The 15,538-nt window shown below is 41.1% G+C and overlaps 1 protein-coding gene across 8 annotated transcripts in view; it reads left to right on the top strand.

The window, feature by feature from the left end:
- sli (slit guidance ligand) overlaps positions 1–15,538 on the top strand; it is a 659,016-nt gene that overhangs the window by 488,423 nt on the left and 155,055 nt on the right. For all 8 annotated transcript variants that reach the window (XM_070102675.1, XM_070102671.1, XM_070102676.1 and 5 more), the window contains one exon: positions 14,594–14,741. In XM_070102675.1, the coding sequence (XP_069958776.1) occupies positions 14,594–14,741 (148 nt within the window). The remainder of the gene's footprint in view (positions 1–14,593; positions 14,742–15,538) is intronic.

The raw sequence follows: 15,538 nt of genomic DNA, 5'->3' as shown, positions 1-15,538 counted from the left end.
ATAATGATACAGTTATAATGATACAGTTATAATGATGTTGAAGCAGGTGAATGATACAGTTATAATGATACAGTTATAATGATGTTGAAGCAGGTGAATGATACAGTTATAATGATACAGTTATAATGATGTTGAAGCAGGTGAATGATACAGTTATAATGATACAGTTATAATGATGTTGAAGCAGGTGAATGATACAGTTATAATGATACAGTTATAATGATGTTGAAGCAGGTGAATGATACAGTTATAATGATACAGTTATAATGATACAGTTATAATGATGTTGAAGCAGGTGAATGATACAGTTATAATGATACAGTTATAATGATGTTGAAGCAGGTGAATGATACAGTTATAATGATACAGTTATAATGATGTTGAAGCAGGTGAATGATACAGTTATAATGATACAGTTATAATGATACAGTTATAATGATGTTGAAGCAGGTGAATGATACAGTTATAATGATACAGTTATAATGATACAGTTATAATGATGTTGAAGCAGGTGAATGATACAGTTATAATGATACAGTTATAATGATACAGTTATAATGATACAGTTATAATGATACAGTTATAATGATACAGTTATAATGATACAGTTATAATGATACAGTTATAATGATGTTGAAGCAGGTGTATGATACAGTTATAATGATACAGTTATAATGATACAGTTATAATGATACAGTTATAATGATGTTGAAGCAGGTGTATGATACAGTTATAATGATACAGTTATAATGATACAGTTATAATGATAGTTATAATGATACAGTTATAATGATAGTTATAATGATACAGTTATAATGATAGTTATAATGATACAGTTATAATGATAGTTATAATGATACAGTTATAATGATATAGTTATAATGATATAGTTATGATATAGTTATGATGATACAGTTATAATGATACAGTTATAATGATGTTGAAGCAGGTGAATGATACAGTTATAATGATGCAGTTATAATGATACAGTTATAATGATACAGTTATAATGATACAGTTATAATGATGTTGAAGCAGGTGAATGATACAGTTATGATGATACAGTTATAATGATGCAGTTATAATGATACAGTTATAATGATACAGTTATAATGATACAGTTATAATGATGTTGAAGCAGGTGAATGATACAGTTATAATGATACAGTTATAATGATACAGTTATAATGATGTTGAAGCAGGTGAATGATACAGTTATAATGATACAGTTATAATGATACAGTTATAATGATACAGTTATAATGATGTTGAAGCAGGTGTATGATACAGTTATAATGATGTTGAAGCAGGTGAATGATACAGTTATAATGATACAGTTATAATGATGTTGAAGCAGGTGAATGATACAGTTATAATGATACAGTTGATAATGATACAGTTATAATGATGTTGAAGCAGTTGATACAGTTATAATGATACAGTTATAATGAAGCAGGTGAATGATACAGTTATAATGATACAGTTATAATGATGTTGAAGCAGGTGAATGATACAGTTATAATGATACAGTTATGATGATACAGTTATAATGATACAGTTATAATGATGTTGAAGCAGGTGAATGATAGTTATAATGATACAGTTATAATGATGTTGAAGCAGGTGAATGATACAGTTATAATGATAGTTATAATGATACAGTTATAATGATACAGTTATGATGATACAGTTATAATGATGTTGAAGCAGGTGAATGATACAGTTATAATGATAGTTATAATGATACAGTTATAATGATGTTGAAGCAGGTGAATGATACAGTTATAATGATACAGTTATAATGATGCAGTTATAATGATACAGTTATAATGATACAGTTATAATGATGTTGAAGCAGGTGAATGATACAGTTATAATGATACAGTTATAATGATACAGTTATAATGATACAGTTATAATGATACAGTTATAATGATGTTGAAGCAGGTGAATGATACAGTTATAATGATACAGTTATAATGATACAGTTATAATGATGTTGAAGCAGGTGAATGATACAGTTATGATGATACAGTTATAATGATACAGTTATAATGATACAGTTATAATGATGTTGAAGCAGGTGAATGATACAGTTATAATGATACAGTTATAATGATACAGTTATAATGATGTTGAAGCAGGTGTATGATACAGTTATAATGATACAGTTATAATGATACAGTTATAATGATGTTGAAGCAGGTGAATGATACAGTTATAATGATACAGTTATAATGATACAGTTATAATGATACAGTTATAATGATGTTGAAGCAGGTGAATGATACAGTTATAATGATACAGTTATAATGATGTTGAAGCAGGTGAATGATACAGTTATGATGATACAGTTATAATGATACAGTTATAATGATGTTGAAGCAGGTGAATGATACAGTTATGATGATACAGTTATAATGATGCAGTTATAATGATACAGTTATAATGATACAGTTATAATGATACAGTTATAATGATGTTGAAGCAGGTGAATGATACAGTTATAATGATACAGTTATAATGATACAGTTATAATGATACAGTTATAATGATGTTGAAGCAGGTGAATGATACAGTTATAATGATACAGTTATAATGATACAGTTATAATGATACAGTTATAATGATATAGTTATAATGATGTTGAAGCAGGTGTATGATACAGTTATAATGATACAGTTATAATGATGTTGAAGCAGGTGTATGATACAGTTATAATGATACAGTTATAATGATACAGTTATAATGATACAGTTATAATGATGTTGAAGCAGGTGAATGATACAGTTATAATGATACAGTTATAATGATGTTGAAGCAGGTGTATGATACAGTTATAATGATACAGTTATAATGATACAGTTATAATGATATAGTTATAATGATACAGTTATAATGATACAGTTATAATGATACAGTTATAATGATACAGTTATAATGATACAGTTATAATGATACAGTTATAATGATATAGTTATAATGATACAGTTATAATGATATAGTTATAATGATACAGTTATAATGATATAGTTATAATGATACAGTTATAATGATATAGTTATAATGATACAGTTATAATGATATAGTTATAATGATACAGTTATAATGATATAGTTATAATGATACAGTTATAATGATATAGTTATAATGATACAGTTATAATGATAGTTATAATGGTACAGTTATAATGATAGTTATGTATGATACAGTTATAATGATAGTTATGTATGATAGTTATAATGATAGTTATGTATGATACAGTTATAATGATAGTTATGTATGATACAGTTATAATGACAGTTATGTATGATACAGTTATAATGACAGTTATGTATGATACAGTTATAATGACAGTTATGTATGATACAGTTATAATGATAGTTATGTATGATACAGTTATAATGACAGTTATGTATGATACAGTTATAATGATAGTTATGTATGATACAGTTATAATGATAGTTATGTATGATACAGTTATAATGATAGTTATGTATGATACAGTTATAATGATAGTTATGTATGATACAGTTATAATGATAGTTATGTATGATACAGTTATAATGATAGTTATGTATGATACAGTTATAATGACAGTTATGTATGATACAGTTATAATGACAGTTATGTATGATACAGTTATAATGACAGTTATGTATGATACAGTTATGTATGATACAGTTATAATGGGAAGTAAAACGTATTCAGTTATACATAGAAAAAATGCATTTACCTGATTTAGTGGTTCAGTAGTGGTGACGCAAGGTTCAGTAGTGGTGACGCAAGGTTTAGTAGTGGTGACGCAAGGTTCAGTAGTGGTGACGCAAGGTTCAGTAGTGGTGACGCAAGGTTCAGTAGTGGTGACGCAAGGTTCAGTAGTGGTGACGCAAGGTTCAGTAGTGGTGACGCAAGGTTCAGTAGTGGTGACGCAAGGTTCAGTAGTGGTGACGCAAGGTTCAGTAGTGGTGACGCAAGGTTCAGTAGTGGTGACGCCAGGTTCAGTAGTGGTGACGCCAGGTTCAGTAGTGGTGACGCAAGGTTCAGTAGTGGTGACGCAAGGTTCAGTAGTGGTGACGCAGTAGTGGTGAGGTTCAGTAGTGGTGACGCAAGGTTCAGTAGTGGTGACGCAAGGTTCAGTAGTGGTGACGCCAGGTTCAGTAGTGGTGACGCCAGGTTCAGTAGTGGTGACGCAAGGTTCAGTAGTGGTGACGCAAGGTTCAGTAGTGGTGACGCCAGGTTCAGTAGTGGTGACGCAAGGTTCAGTAGTGGTGACGCAAGGTTCAGTAGTGGTGACGCAAGGTTATGTATTAATAACTCCACTCATGTCAACACACGTCAACACTCACGTCAACACACGTCATCACTCACGTCAACACACGTCAACACTCACGTCAACACACGTCATCACTCACGTCAACACACGTCAACACTCACGTCAACACACGTCAACACTCACGTCAACACTCACGTCAACACACGTCATCACTCACGTCAACACACGTCAACACTCACGTCAACACACGTCAACACTCACGTCAACACTCACGTCAACACACGTCATCACTCACGTCAACACACGTCAACACTCACGTCAACACACGTCATCACTCACGTCAACACACGTCAACACTCACGTCAACACACGTCATCACTCACGTCAACACACGTCAACACTCACGTCAACACACGTCAACACTCACGTCAACACTCACGTCAACACACGTCATCACTCACGTCAACACACGTCAACACTCACGTCAACACACGTCAACACTCACGTCAACACTCACGTCAACACACGTCATCACTCACTTCAACACACGTCAACAATCACGTCAACACACGTCAACACTCACGTCAACACTCACGTCAACACACGGCATCACTCACGTCAACACTCACGTCATCACTCACGTCAACACACGTCATCACTCACGTCATCACTCACGTCATCACTCACGTCAACACACGTCAACACTCACGTCAACACTCACGTCAACACACGTCATGACTCACGTCATCACACAAGGTTCAGTAGTGGTGAAGCAACGTTCTATATTATTAATAACACCACTCACGTCATCACTCACGTCAACACACGTCATCACTCATTTCAACACTCACGTCAACACACGTCATGACTCACGTCATCACACAAGGTTCAGTAGCGGTGAAGCAACGTTCTGTATTATTAATAACATCACTCACGTCATCACTCATGTCATCACTCACGTCAACTCACGTCATCACTCACGTCATCACTCACGTCAACACGTCATGACTCACGTCATCACTCACGTCATCACTCACGTCAACTCACGTCATCACTCACGTCATCACTCACGTCAACACGTCATGACTCACGTCATCACACAAGGTTCAGTAGTGATGATAGCGGTAAAACCAGGTTGTACAAGTTTCACACTGTGGCAGAATTCTTTATTTATGTCTTATTTACATGTCAGACTCTTACAAGTAAATCTTACACCTTCACCTGACATTGTGGTTCTCCAACCTTCTTCTGCTTTTTATTACTTCTCACTTCTCCTGTATTTATTTTTGTCACCTGAGAAGGTCGGGTGTGAGAGGGGATCCCGGGGGCCATGATCTCGGGAACTGTTGTGAGAGCGGACCCCGGGGGCCATGATCTCCGGAACTGTTGTGAGAGCGGGTCCTGGGGGCCATGATCTCCGGAACTGTTGTGAGAGCGGGTCCTGGGGGCCATGATCTCCGGAACTGTTGTGAGAGCGGACCCCGGGGGCCATGATCTCCGGAACTGTTGTGAGAGCGGACCCCGGGGGCCATGATCTCCGGAAGTATTGACAGATTAACACAATATTCAGAACAATGGCGGAGCGGCAGTCCCAAAGAAGAGTGTTGGTGTTGTAAACAACGTGAGGACGTGTAAGTGGAGTGTAAATACACGGAGTGTATGAGGGGTGTGCAGAGGCAGCCACTGCGTCTTGAAGACATCCTGCACTCTCCTTGTCAGGTAGAAAGACATATCCTGGTAGTAGTGTGTGTGTGTGTGTGTGTACTCACCTATTTGTGGTTGCAGGGGTCGAGTCACAGTTCCTAACCCAGCCTCTTCTCTGGTCGTTACTAGGTTCACGCTGTCTCTGCTCCATGAACTTTGTTGTACATCTTCTTGTGTGTGTGTGTGTGTGTGTGTGTGTGTGTGTGTGTGTGTGTGTGTGTGTGTGTGTGTGTAAGTTTATTTAGGTACAGGCACACATAAATACAGTTACATAAATTATCATACATAGTAACATATGCTTATCAGTTTGGGAACAGGCAGAATTATTTACAAACATTATCTCTCAGTCCACAACAAGATTCGAACCTGTAAACTCGGCATCAGAGTGTACAGTATACTTATCCACAACGCCAGAGTCTGGAGTCTGGCTATGCGATAGAGTACTGTGTACTGTGATGCCGAGTTTATAGGTTCCAGTCCTGTTTTGGACTGAAAGATAGTTTGTAACAAATGTGTAAATTACGTAAGATAATCCCCCAAAAAGTCAGTGTCTTATTTCCATTATGGTGTTTGTATGGGTGTGTCAAGACAGCTCCCATCACTAGTGATACCCAGAAGAATACCAACACCACTTGACATCCGTTGCTGCATGTTCCTGATACCTTATAACTCCCTTAATGCTAAGTGCCCTGAGTTTTTTCTCTCTCGCTGGCCACTGAAGGAAGTGTACAGGAGACTCTTCCAGCACTGTGTTATCATCTTACCTGGTGTTACCAATCACAGATAAGAAATGTAGACAAGTGTATCTCAGGTAGGACATTGTAGATTGTGTTAATAGTGTTAGCAAGGTGGATTACTGGTTGTACCTGTCGCCTGGTTTGTTGAGTGATAGTAGTGGCTAGTTGTAAGGTACTATCTGGCAACCTGTGGCCTAGTTAAGTGATAGTAGTGGCTAGTTGTAAGTTACTATCTGGCAGCCTGTGGCCTAGTTAAGTGTTAGTAGTGGCTAGTTGTAAGGTACTATCTGACAGCCTGTGGCCTAGTTAAGTGATAGTAGTGGCTAGTTGTAAGGTACTATCTGACAGCCTGTGGCCTAGTTAAGTGTTAGTAGTGGCTAGTTGTAAGGTACTATCTGGCAACCTGTGGCCTAGTTAAGTGATAGTAGTGGCTAGTTGTAAGTTACTATCTGACAGCCTGTGGCCTAGTTAAGTGATAGTAGTGGCTAGTTGTAAGGTACTATCTGGCAGCCTGTGGCCTAGTTAAGTGATAGTAGTGGCTAGTTGTAAGTTACTATCTGGCAGCCTGTGGCCTAGTTAAGTGATAGTAGTGGCTAGTTGTAAGGTACTATCTGGCAGCCTGTGGCCTAGTTAAGTGATAGTAGTGGCTAGTTGTAAGTTACTATCTGGCAACCTGTGGCCTAGTTAAGTGATAGTAGTGGCTAGTTGTAAGTTACTATCTGGCAGCCTGTGGCCTAGTTAAGTGATAGTAGTGGCTAGTTGTAAGTTACTATCTGGCAACCTGTGGCCTAGTTCAGTGATAGTAGTGGCTAGTTGTAAGGTACTCTCTGGCAGCCTGTGGCCTAGTTAAGTGATAGTAGTGGCTAGTTGTAAGGTACTATCTGGCAGCCTGTGGCCTAGTTAAGTGATAGTGGCTAGTTGTAAGGTACCATCTGGCAGCCTGTGGCCTAGTTAAGTGATAGTAGTGGCTAGTTGTAAGTTACTATCTGGCAGCCTGTGGCCTAGTTAAGTGATAGTAGTGGCTAGTTGTAAGGTACTATCTGGCAGCCTGTGGCCTAGTTAAGTGATAGTAGTGGCTAGTTGTAAGTTACTATCTGGCAACCTGTGGCCTAGTTAAGTGATAGTAGTGGCTAGTTGTAAGTTACTATCTGGCAGCCTGTGGCCTAGTTAAATGATCGTGGCTAGTTGTAAGGTACTATCTGGCAGCCTGTGGCCTAGTTAAGTGATAGTAGTGGCTAGTTGTAAGTTACTATCTGGCAACCTGTGGCCTAGTTAAGTGATAGTAGTGGCTAGTTGTAAGTTACTATCTGGCAGCCTGTGGCCTAGTTAAATGATCGTGGCTAGTTGTAAGGTACTATCTGGCAGCCTGTGGCCTAGTTAAGTGATAGTAGTGGCTAGTTGTAAGTTACTATCTGGCAACCTGTGGCCTAGTTAAGTGATAGTAGTGGCTAGTTGTAAGGTACTATCTGGCAGCCTGTGGCCTAGGTAAGTGATAGTAGTGGCTAGTTGTAAGTTACTATCTGGCAACCTGTGGCCTAGTTAAGTGATAGTAGTGGCTAGTTGTAAGGTACTATCTGGCAGCCTGTGGCCTAGTTAAATGATCGTGGCTAGTTGTAAGTTACTATCTGACAGCCTGTGGCCTAGTTAAGTGATAGTTGTGGCTAGTTGTAAGTTACTATCTGGCAACCTGTGGCCTAGTTTGTTAAGTGATAGTAGTGGATAGTTGTAAATTACTATCAGGCAATCTTAACTTACGGGCGAACCTTTGCATATTATAAAAGGCTTGGTTTTGCAAGGCAATTCTGCAATATTTGCGTACATCACTTGTTACACCACGTGTCAGCAGTCACCTGGGCTGGGTCATCCTCTAACTGAAGTCAAGTACCCACCAGTATAGACTCGCTGGTGTGTACTCTCTAGTGTATACCCACAGCTGTATACCCATTACATCATTATCCATCCATCTGTCAACTGGTGTGAAGGTTTAACGACTCGTATATTACACAGCTTCAGTTACACTTCACTGATGTCAAGCAACTTAATTTGGGCTGACCTCAAGTTAGACACGACTAACACACACACACACACACACACACACACACACTATAAAGGAAGGGGGTGATAACCAGTCGGTATTGTGCTGCTCTTCCTATCTTTAAATGAGTTGTTATTATCGTTAGGCTTTCTTAAGAGGGTTATTAAACAGTTTAGTGGTCGTGTGAGTGTTTAGTGAACAGTTTAGTGGTCGTGTGAGTGTTTAGTGAACAGTTTAGTGGTCGTGTGAGTGTTTAGTGAACAGTTTAGTGATCGTGTGGTCGTGTGAGTGTTTAGTGTGGTCGTGTGAGTGTTTAGTGAACAGTTTAGTGAGTGTTTAGTGAACAGTTTAGTGATCGTGTGAGTGTTTATTGAACAGTTTAGTGGTCGTGTGAGTGTTTATTGAACAGTTTAGTGATCGTGTGAGTGTTTATTGAACAGTTTAGTGATCGTGTGAGTGTTTATTGAACAGTTTAGTGATCGTGTGAGTGTTTAGTGAACAGTTTAGTGGTCGTGTGAGTGTTTAGTGAACAGTTTAGTGGTCGTGTGAGTGTTTAGTGAACAGTTTAGTGGTCGTGTGAGTCTGTAGTTTATAGTATGTGGGATTGTGTTTGTGTAATATACACAGATAATGGTATATGTGGCGTATACCACACTGAGAACCACTAATGTGTTCGTGGACTTACTGACAACATCAGTACATACACGGGAGTGCACACTGGGTGGGAGTACGCACTGGGTAGTACACACTGGGTGGCAGTGCACTCTGGGTGGGAGTGCACTCTGGGTGGGAGTACACACTGAGTGGCAGTGCACACTGGGTGGCAGTGCACTCTGGGTGGGAGTGCACTCTGGGTGGGAGTACACACTGGGTGGCAGTACACACTGGGTGGGAGTGCACTCTAGGTAGGAGTGCACACTGAGTGGCAGTGCACTCTGGGTGGGAGTGCACTCTGGGTGGGAGTGCACTCTGGGTGGGAGTACACACTGGGTGGGAGTACACACTGGGTGGCAGTACACACTGGGTGGGAGTGCACTCTAGGTAGGAGTGCACACTGAGTGGCAGTGCACTCTGGGTGGGAGTGCACTCTGGGTGGGAGTGCACTCTGGGTGGGAGTACACTCTGGGTGGGAGTACACACTGGGTGGCAGTACACACTGGGTGGGAGTGCACTCTAGGTAAGAGTGCACACTGAGAGTGCACACTGAGTGGGAGTGAACAATTTAGTGCACCTTCTGGCTCATGTAAGTGATCATCCTCTTGCTTCTTCAGATTGACCAAGACTGAACATCTATCAAGGCTGTGGGACTAATTACCACATCTTCCACTGTCACCAGTGTCTCTGTACCGAACTGAATAACAAGTGTCTTGTACACCAACTTGTCGCTATCACAAACCATTAATATAATGATACAAGTAATTCTATATATGTGATAGCAAGTAATACTTGTTATCTTACTGGTACTGTTTTAAGATAGCGTAGGATTCTTAGATTTGTTAAAGTGTGTATTTCACGACATATATGCAACACTTCTGGCTAGACAGTGTTGGAGTGAATGACGGAGGATGTTTCTTTTTTGTCGGGTCACCCTGCTTGAGTGGGTGACAGCCTGTGCGTTGAAAGCAACGCGATGGTCAACCATAACCAGGGAATGTTGACATGTGTATGTCTCTCATGCTGCGTGTTGTGGGTGGCGCTGTTATGTATTGAGGGGAGGGGCGGTGCCATCATGTAGTTTGTGGGTGGGTGGCGCTGTCATGTAGTTGGTGGGTGGGCGGCGCCATCATGTAGTGGGTGGGTGGGCGGCGCCACAATCACTCTGCTGGTGCTTGAGCCAGGCACTGCTATCGTTCACGATGATGTCCATGTGACCCACACATGGCCCAAACACCACCACCACCCAGCCACCCAGGATGAACCACCCAGCCACCCAGGATGAACCACCCACCCAGCAGGAGCATGTCAGGAAGTGGTTTTTAAGCCTTGTATTAGCCCGTGGAAATTAGGAACAAAGTTGAACCTCATAAATGGAATTACCTTGACAGTCTCCAGTATCAGTATAAACACTTTATAAACACCGTGTGTCATGTATCTCACTCATCGGTGAAAAGGGCTGGGTTTGAGGAGTATCATCGCGTTGCTTTCAACGCACCGGCTGTCTCCCACTCAGGCAGGGTGACCCGACAAAGAAGAAACACATCCTCCGTCATTCACTCTATCACTGTCTAGCCAGAAGTGTTGTATATATGTCGTGATGTACTGTAGCAAATTCTTGAGTAGCTTTGTGAGAAGGTTGGACACGTATATGGGTGGGAATAGGTACTTTGATAAGGACTGCCCTGGTATTCCCTGTATGCTGTGTTCGTAGCAGACGTGATCAAGGTCCTAAGACCGAAATGTTGTCTAATAAATGTGTCCTGGTGTTTGCTTACGTGTCTATCTAAACCTCACTTGAAGAGCTCCTCACCAGTGTTATGTAAACAGCGTTCACTTGACCATCTTATCCTGTGCTGCTCTTTCCTCTCATCACTACATTATTAGTTTCCTTTATATAATGAACGTGTGTTAGCGCTTGCAAATAAGTAGCAGGTTAAGGTCCTCTTGTAAGTATTGACAGTGGCAAGGCAGTGTCGCTTGTGCACACTAACTGCTTTTAGCGGTGTCACTGATCCCAGCTGTTATGAAAGCGACCCCTGCTGTGTCAAGAGGCTCTCTACCTGCCAAGAGACGGCAAAAAGGTAAACATGTACGAGCAGACAGGCGCAGAGTATGCTCGCACAGTGAGGGAGGGCTGTAATGTGCTCATGCTGCTCTTCTGCCGTGTTATCTAGGAGAGTTACATGGTGGAAACATCCGCAGTCTGCGTCACCCTGTTTTGTATAGTAGTTACATGGTGGGAACATCCACAGTCTGCGTCACCCTGTTTTGTATAGTAGTTACATGGTGGGAACAAAAGCTAGCTCTCATATTCCCTCACACAGGATAATTTGCCTGTCATATTCCACCACACAATAGGAGTTACATACATGAACTAGGAGACTTCACCAGGTCGATGTATTTTCAAAGGCTGGCCTCCAGGAGTGCTGGAGTTACTATTATTTGGGAGGTACTGTATACAGATAACCTTCACATATGTATAAATAATCAGCACATCTGGCAACGCAGTGGCTGAGCAGTCCCAGGAAACGTTTAAATCTGGACGCGTATCAGGTGTACCTGTGGGAGGCTGGGTTACCCACATGGTAGACTTAGGGAGAGATAATCTACCGCCATCCCAGTATGGTGGCCCCTTCCCATCTTGTTACAGCTCATAACTTCTCCCTTAACTTTTATCTTCCTAGGTGGAACTTTTCCTACACCCTGAGCTAGTTGGTGTTGGAGTGTTACTCTCCCTACACCCAGAGCTAGCCAGTGTTACTCTCCCTACACCCTGAGCTAGTTGGTGTTGGAGTGTTACTCTCCCTACACCCTGAGCTAGCCAGTGTTGGAGTGTTACTCTCCCTACACCCTGAGCTAGCCAGTGTTGGAGTGTTACTCTCCCTACACCCTGAGCTAGCCAGTGTTGAAATGTTACTCTCCCTACACCCTAACTGATGTTGTAGTAACAAAGCTTAGGCTTACTTACAGACACGTCTGGCAGTTCAAGGCACAGATGATGATCAAACCTTGTGTTCACTGTCTTGAACACTGTGTGCTCAATTGTTCACTTATTGAGGAACACAGAGATAGGATAATAACCTATGTGACATATCATGATATCTTATTAATGAGAATAAGATACCTAAATTTGCATAAATCCTAAATATATATCCAAGTGTGAGCCTATTAACCCCTTTTTTGGAGCCTAGTTTTCTAGGCCTCCCCAGGTCAGAGGCCAGACCGTCCGTACTATTGACCTAACAATGGTCTGGGATAGGCTGTAACGTTGTCATTGTGACTTTTCAGGTTACAGGTATGATCTGAGTGTATCACAGGTATGATCTGAGTGTATCACAGGTATGATCTGAGTGTATCACAGGTATGATCTGAGTGTATCACAGGTATGATCTGAGTGTATCACAGGTATGATCTGAGTGTATCACAGGTATGATCTGAGTGTATCACAGGTATGATCTGAGTGTATCACAGGTATGATCTGAGTGTATCACTGGTATGATCTGAGTGTATCGCAGGTGTGATCTGAGTGTATCGCAGGTATGATCTGAGTGTATCACAGGTATGATCTGAGTGTATCACTGGTATGATCTGAGTGTATCGCAGGTGTGATCTGAGTGTATCGCAGGTATGATCTGAGTGTATCGCAGGTATGATCTGAGTGTATCACAGGTATGATCTGAGTGTATCACAGGTATGATCTGAGTGTATCACAGGTATGATCTGAGTGTATCACAGGTATGATCTGAGTGTATCACAGGTATGATCTGAGTGTATCACAGGTATGATCTGAGTGTATCACAGGTATGATCTGAGTGTATCACAGGTATGATCTGAGTGTATCACTGGTATGATCTGAGTGTATCGCAGGTGTGATCTGAGTGTATCGCAGGTATGATCTGAGTGTATCACAGGTATGATCTGAGTGTATCACTGGTATGATCTGAGTGTATCGCAGGTATGATCTGAGTGTATCACAGGTATGATCTGAGTGTATCACTGGTATGATCTGAGTGTATCGCAGGTATGATCTGAGTGTATCGCAGGTATGATCTGAGTGTATCACAGGTATGATCTGAGTGTATCGCAGGTATGATCTGAGTGTATCGCAGGTATGATCTGAGTGTATCACAGGTATGATCTGAGTGTATCACAGGTATGATCTGAGTGTATCACAGGTATGATCTGAGTGTATCACTGGTATGATCTGAGTGTATCACAGGTATGATCTGAGTGTATCACAGGTATGATCTGAGTGTATCGCAGGTATGATCTGAGTGTATCACAGGTATGATCTGAGTGTATCACAGGTATGATCTGAGTGTATCACAGGTATGATCTGAGTGTATCACAGGTATGATCTGAGTGTATCACAGGTATGATCTGAGTGTATCACTGGTATGATCTGAGTGTATCGCAGGTGTGATCTGAGTGTATCGCAGGTATGATCTGAGTGTATCACAGGTATGATCTGAGTGTATCACTGGTATGATCTGAGTGTATCGCAGGTGTGATCTGAGTGTATCGCAGGTATGATCTGAGTGTATCACAGGTATGATCTGAGTGTATCACTGGTATGATCTGACTGTATCGCAGGTATGATCTGAGTGTATCACAGGTATGATCTGAGTGTATCACTGGTATGATCTGAGTGTATCGCAGGTATGATCTGAGTGTATCGCAGGTATGATCTGAGTGTATCACAGGTATGATCTGAGTGTATCGCAGGTATGATCTGAGTGTATCGCAGGTATGATCTGAGTGTATCACAGGTATGATCTGAGTGTATCACAGGTATGATCTGAGTGTATCACAGGTATGATCTGAGTGTATCACTGGTATGATCTGAGTGTATCACAGGTATGATCTGAGTGTATCACAGGTATGATCTGAGTGTATCGCAGGTATGATCTGAGTGTATCACAGGTATGATCTGAGTGTATCACAGGTATGATCTGAGTGTATCACTGGTATGATCTGAGTGTATCGCAGGTATGATCTGAGTGTATCACAGGTATGATCTGAGTGTATCACAGGTATGATCTGAGTGTATCACAGGTATGATCTGAGTGTATCACTGGTATGATCTGAGTGTATCACAGGTATGATCTGAGTGTATCACAGGTATGATCTGAGTGTATCACAGGTATGATCTGAGTATAACTCACTTGTATTTTGATATTCCAGGAGGAGGTAGCAGGCGTGAGGATGGCTCCGGGTGCCCGACTCCACCGCTGTGCCCAGATACTTGTCGTTGTTCCGAGGGTATTGTTGACTGCAGGGACCGAGGCTTCACTCACGTGCCCCTTCACATACCCGAGGATACCACGGAACTGTGAGTAGCACGCTCGTGCCTGATTATTGAGCGTAGGGAAGGGTAAACTACATTAGTAATCATTGTAAGCAGAGTAGATCACAGGTAGATCACGTTCTTGTAGATGGTGAGGTGGGACTGTTTACCTCATCCGCTGACACAATCATTCACAGTCATACTGTGTCACATTCTCTCACTCTCATACTCATCCTCTCTCACTTTGTATTAAAGTTGACCCGTAGCTGGGTTGGTAGCGCACTCACTTCACACATTGAGGTCCATGGTTCGATCCCTGATGCGGGTGAAAACATTAGGACATGTTTCCTTAAGACACCTGTTGTCCATATTCACCTATCAGTAAAATAGGTACCTGGGTGTTAGTGGACAGGTGTGGGCCGCATCTTGGGACAAACTTAACCTGAACATCAAAATGGTATAAAATACCGACAGGTTGGTAGGTAAGACACAAAGGCAACAGTTAGGCAACTTTATTCCGAAACGTTTCGCGTACACAGTAGGCTTCTTCTACTGTTCCTGCCTACTTTCTGTATTCGACTGAAGAAGCCTACTGTGTAGGCGAAACGTTTCGGAATAAAGTTGCCTAACTGTTGCCTTTGTGTCTTACCTACCAAACTTAACCTGATTTGCGGGAAATGCTCTGCACAACAAGGGGCTTTCTATGTAGTAGTATGTCATTGATGTCAGCTATGGTCTGTATAAGTTGAACCATGTACTTGTAGAAATAAAGATTATTATTATTATATTAAGGTTATGCAGTCATGCACTGTGAGATTCTGGAGGTGTGTTAACCCCAGCAT

This window comes from Cherax quadricarinatus, chromosome 83, assembly GCF_038502225.1.
Source record: "Cherax quadricarinatus isolate ZL_2023a chromosome 83, ASM3850222v1, whole genome shotgun sequence".
Taxonomy (NCBI): Eukaryota; Metazoa; Arthropoda; class Malacostraca; order Decapoda; family Parastacidae; genus Cherax; species Cherax quadricarinatus.
The sequence above is the reverse complement of the archived record's forward strand: the minus strand, read 5'-3'. Positions and strand labels throughout refer to the sequence as shown.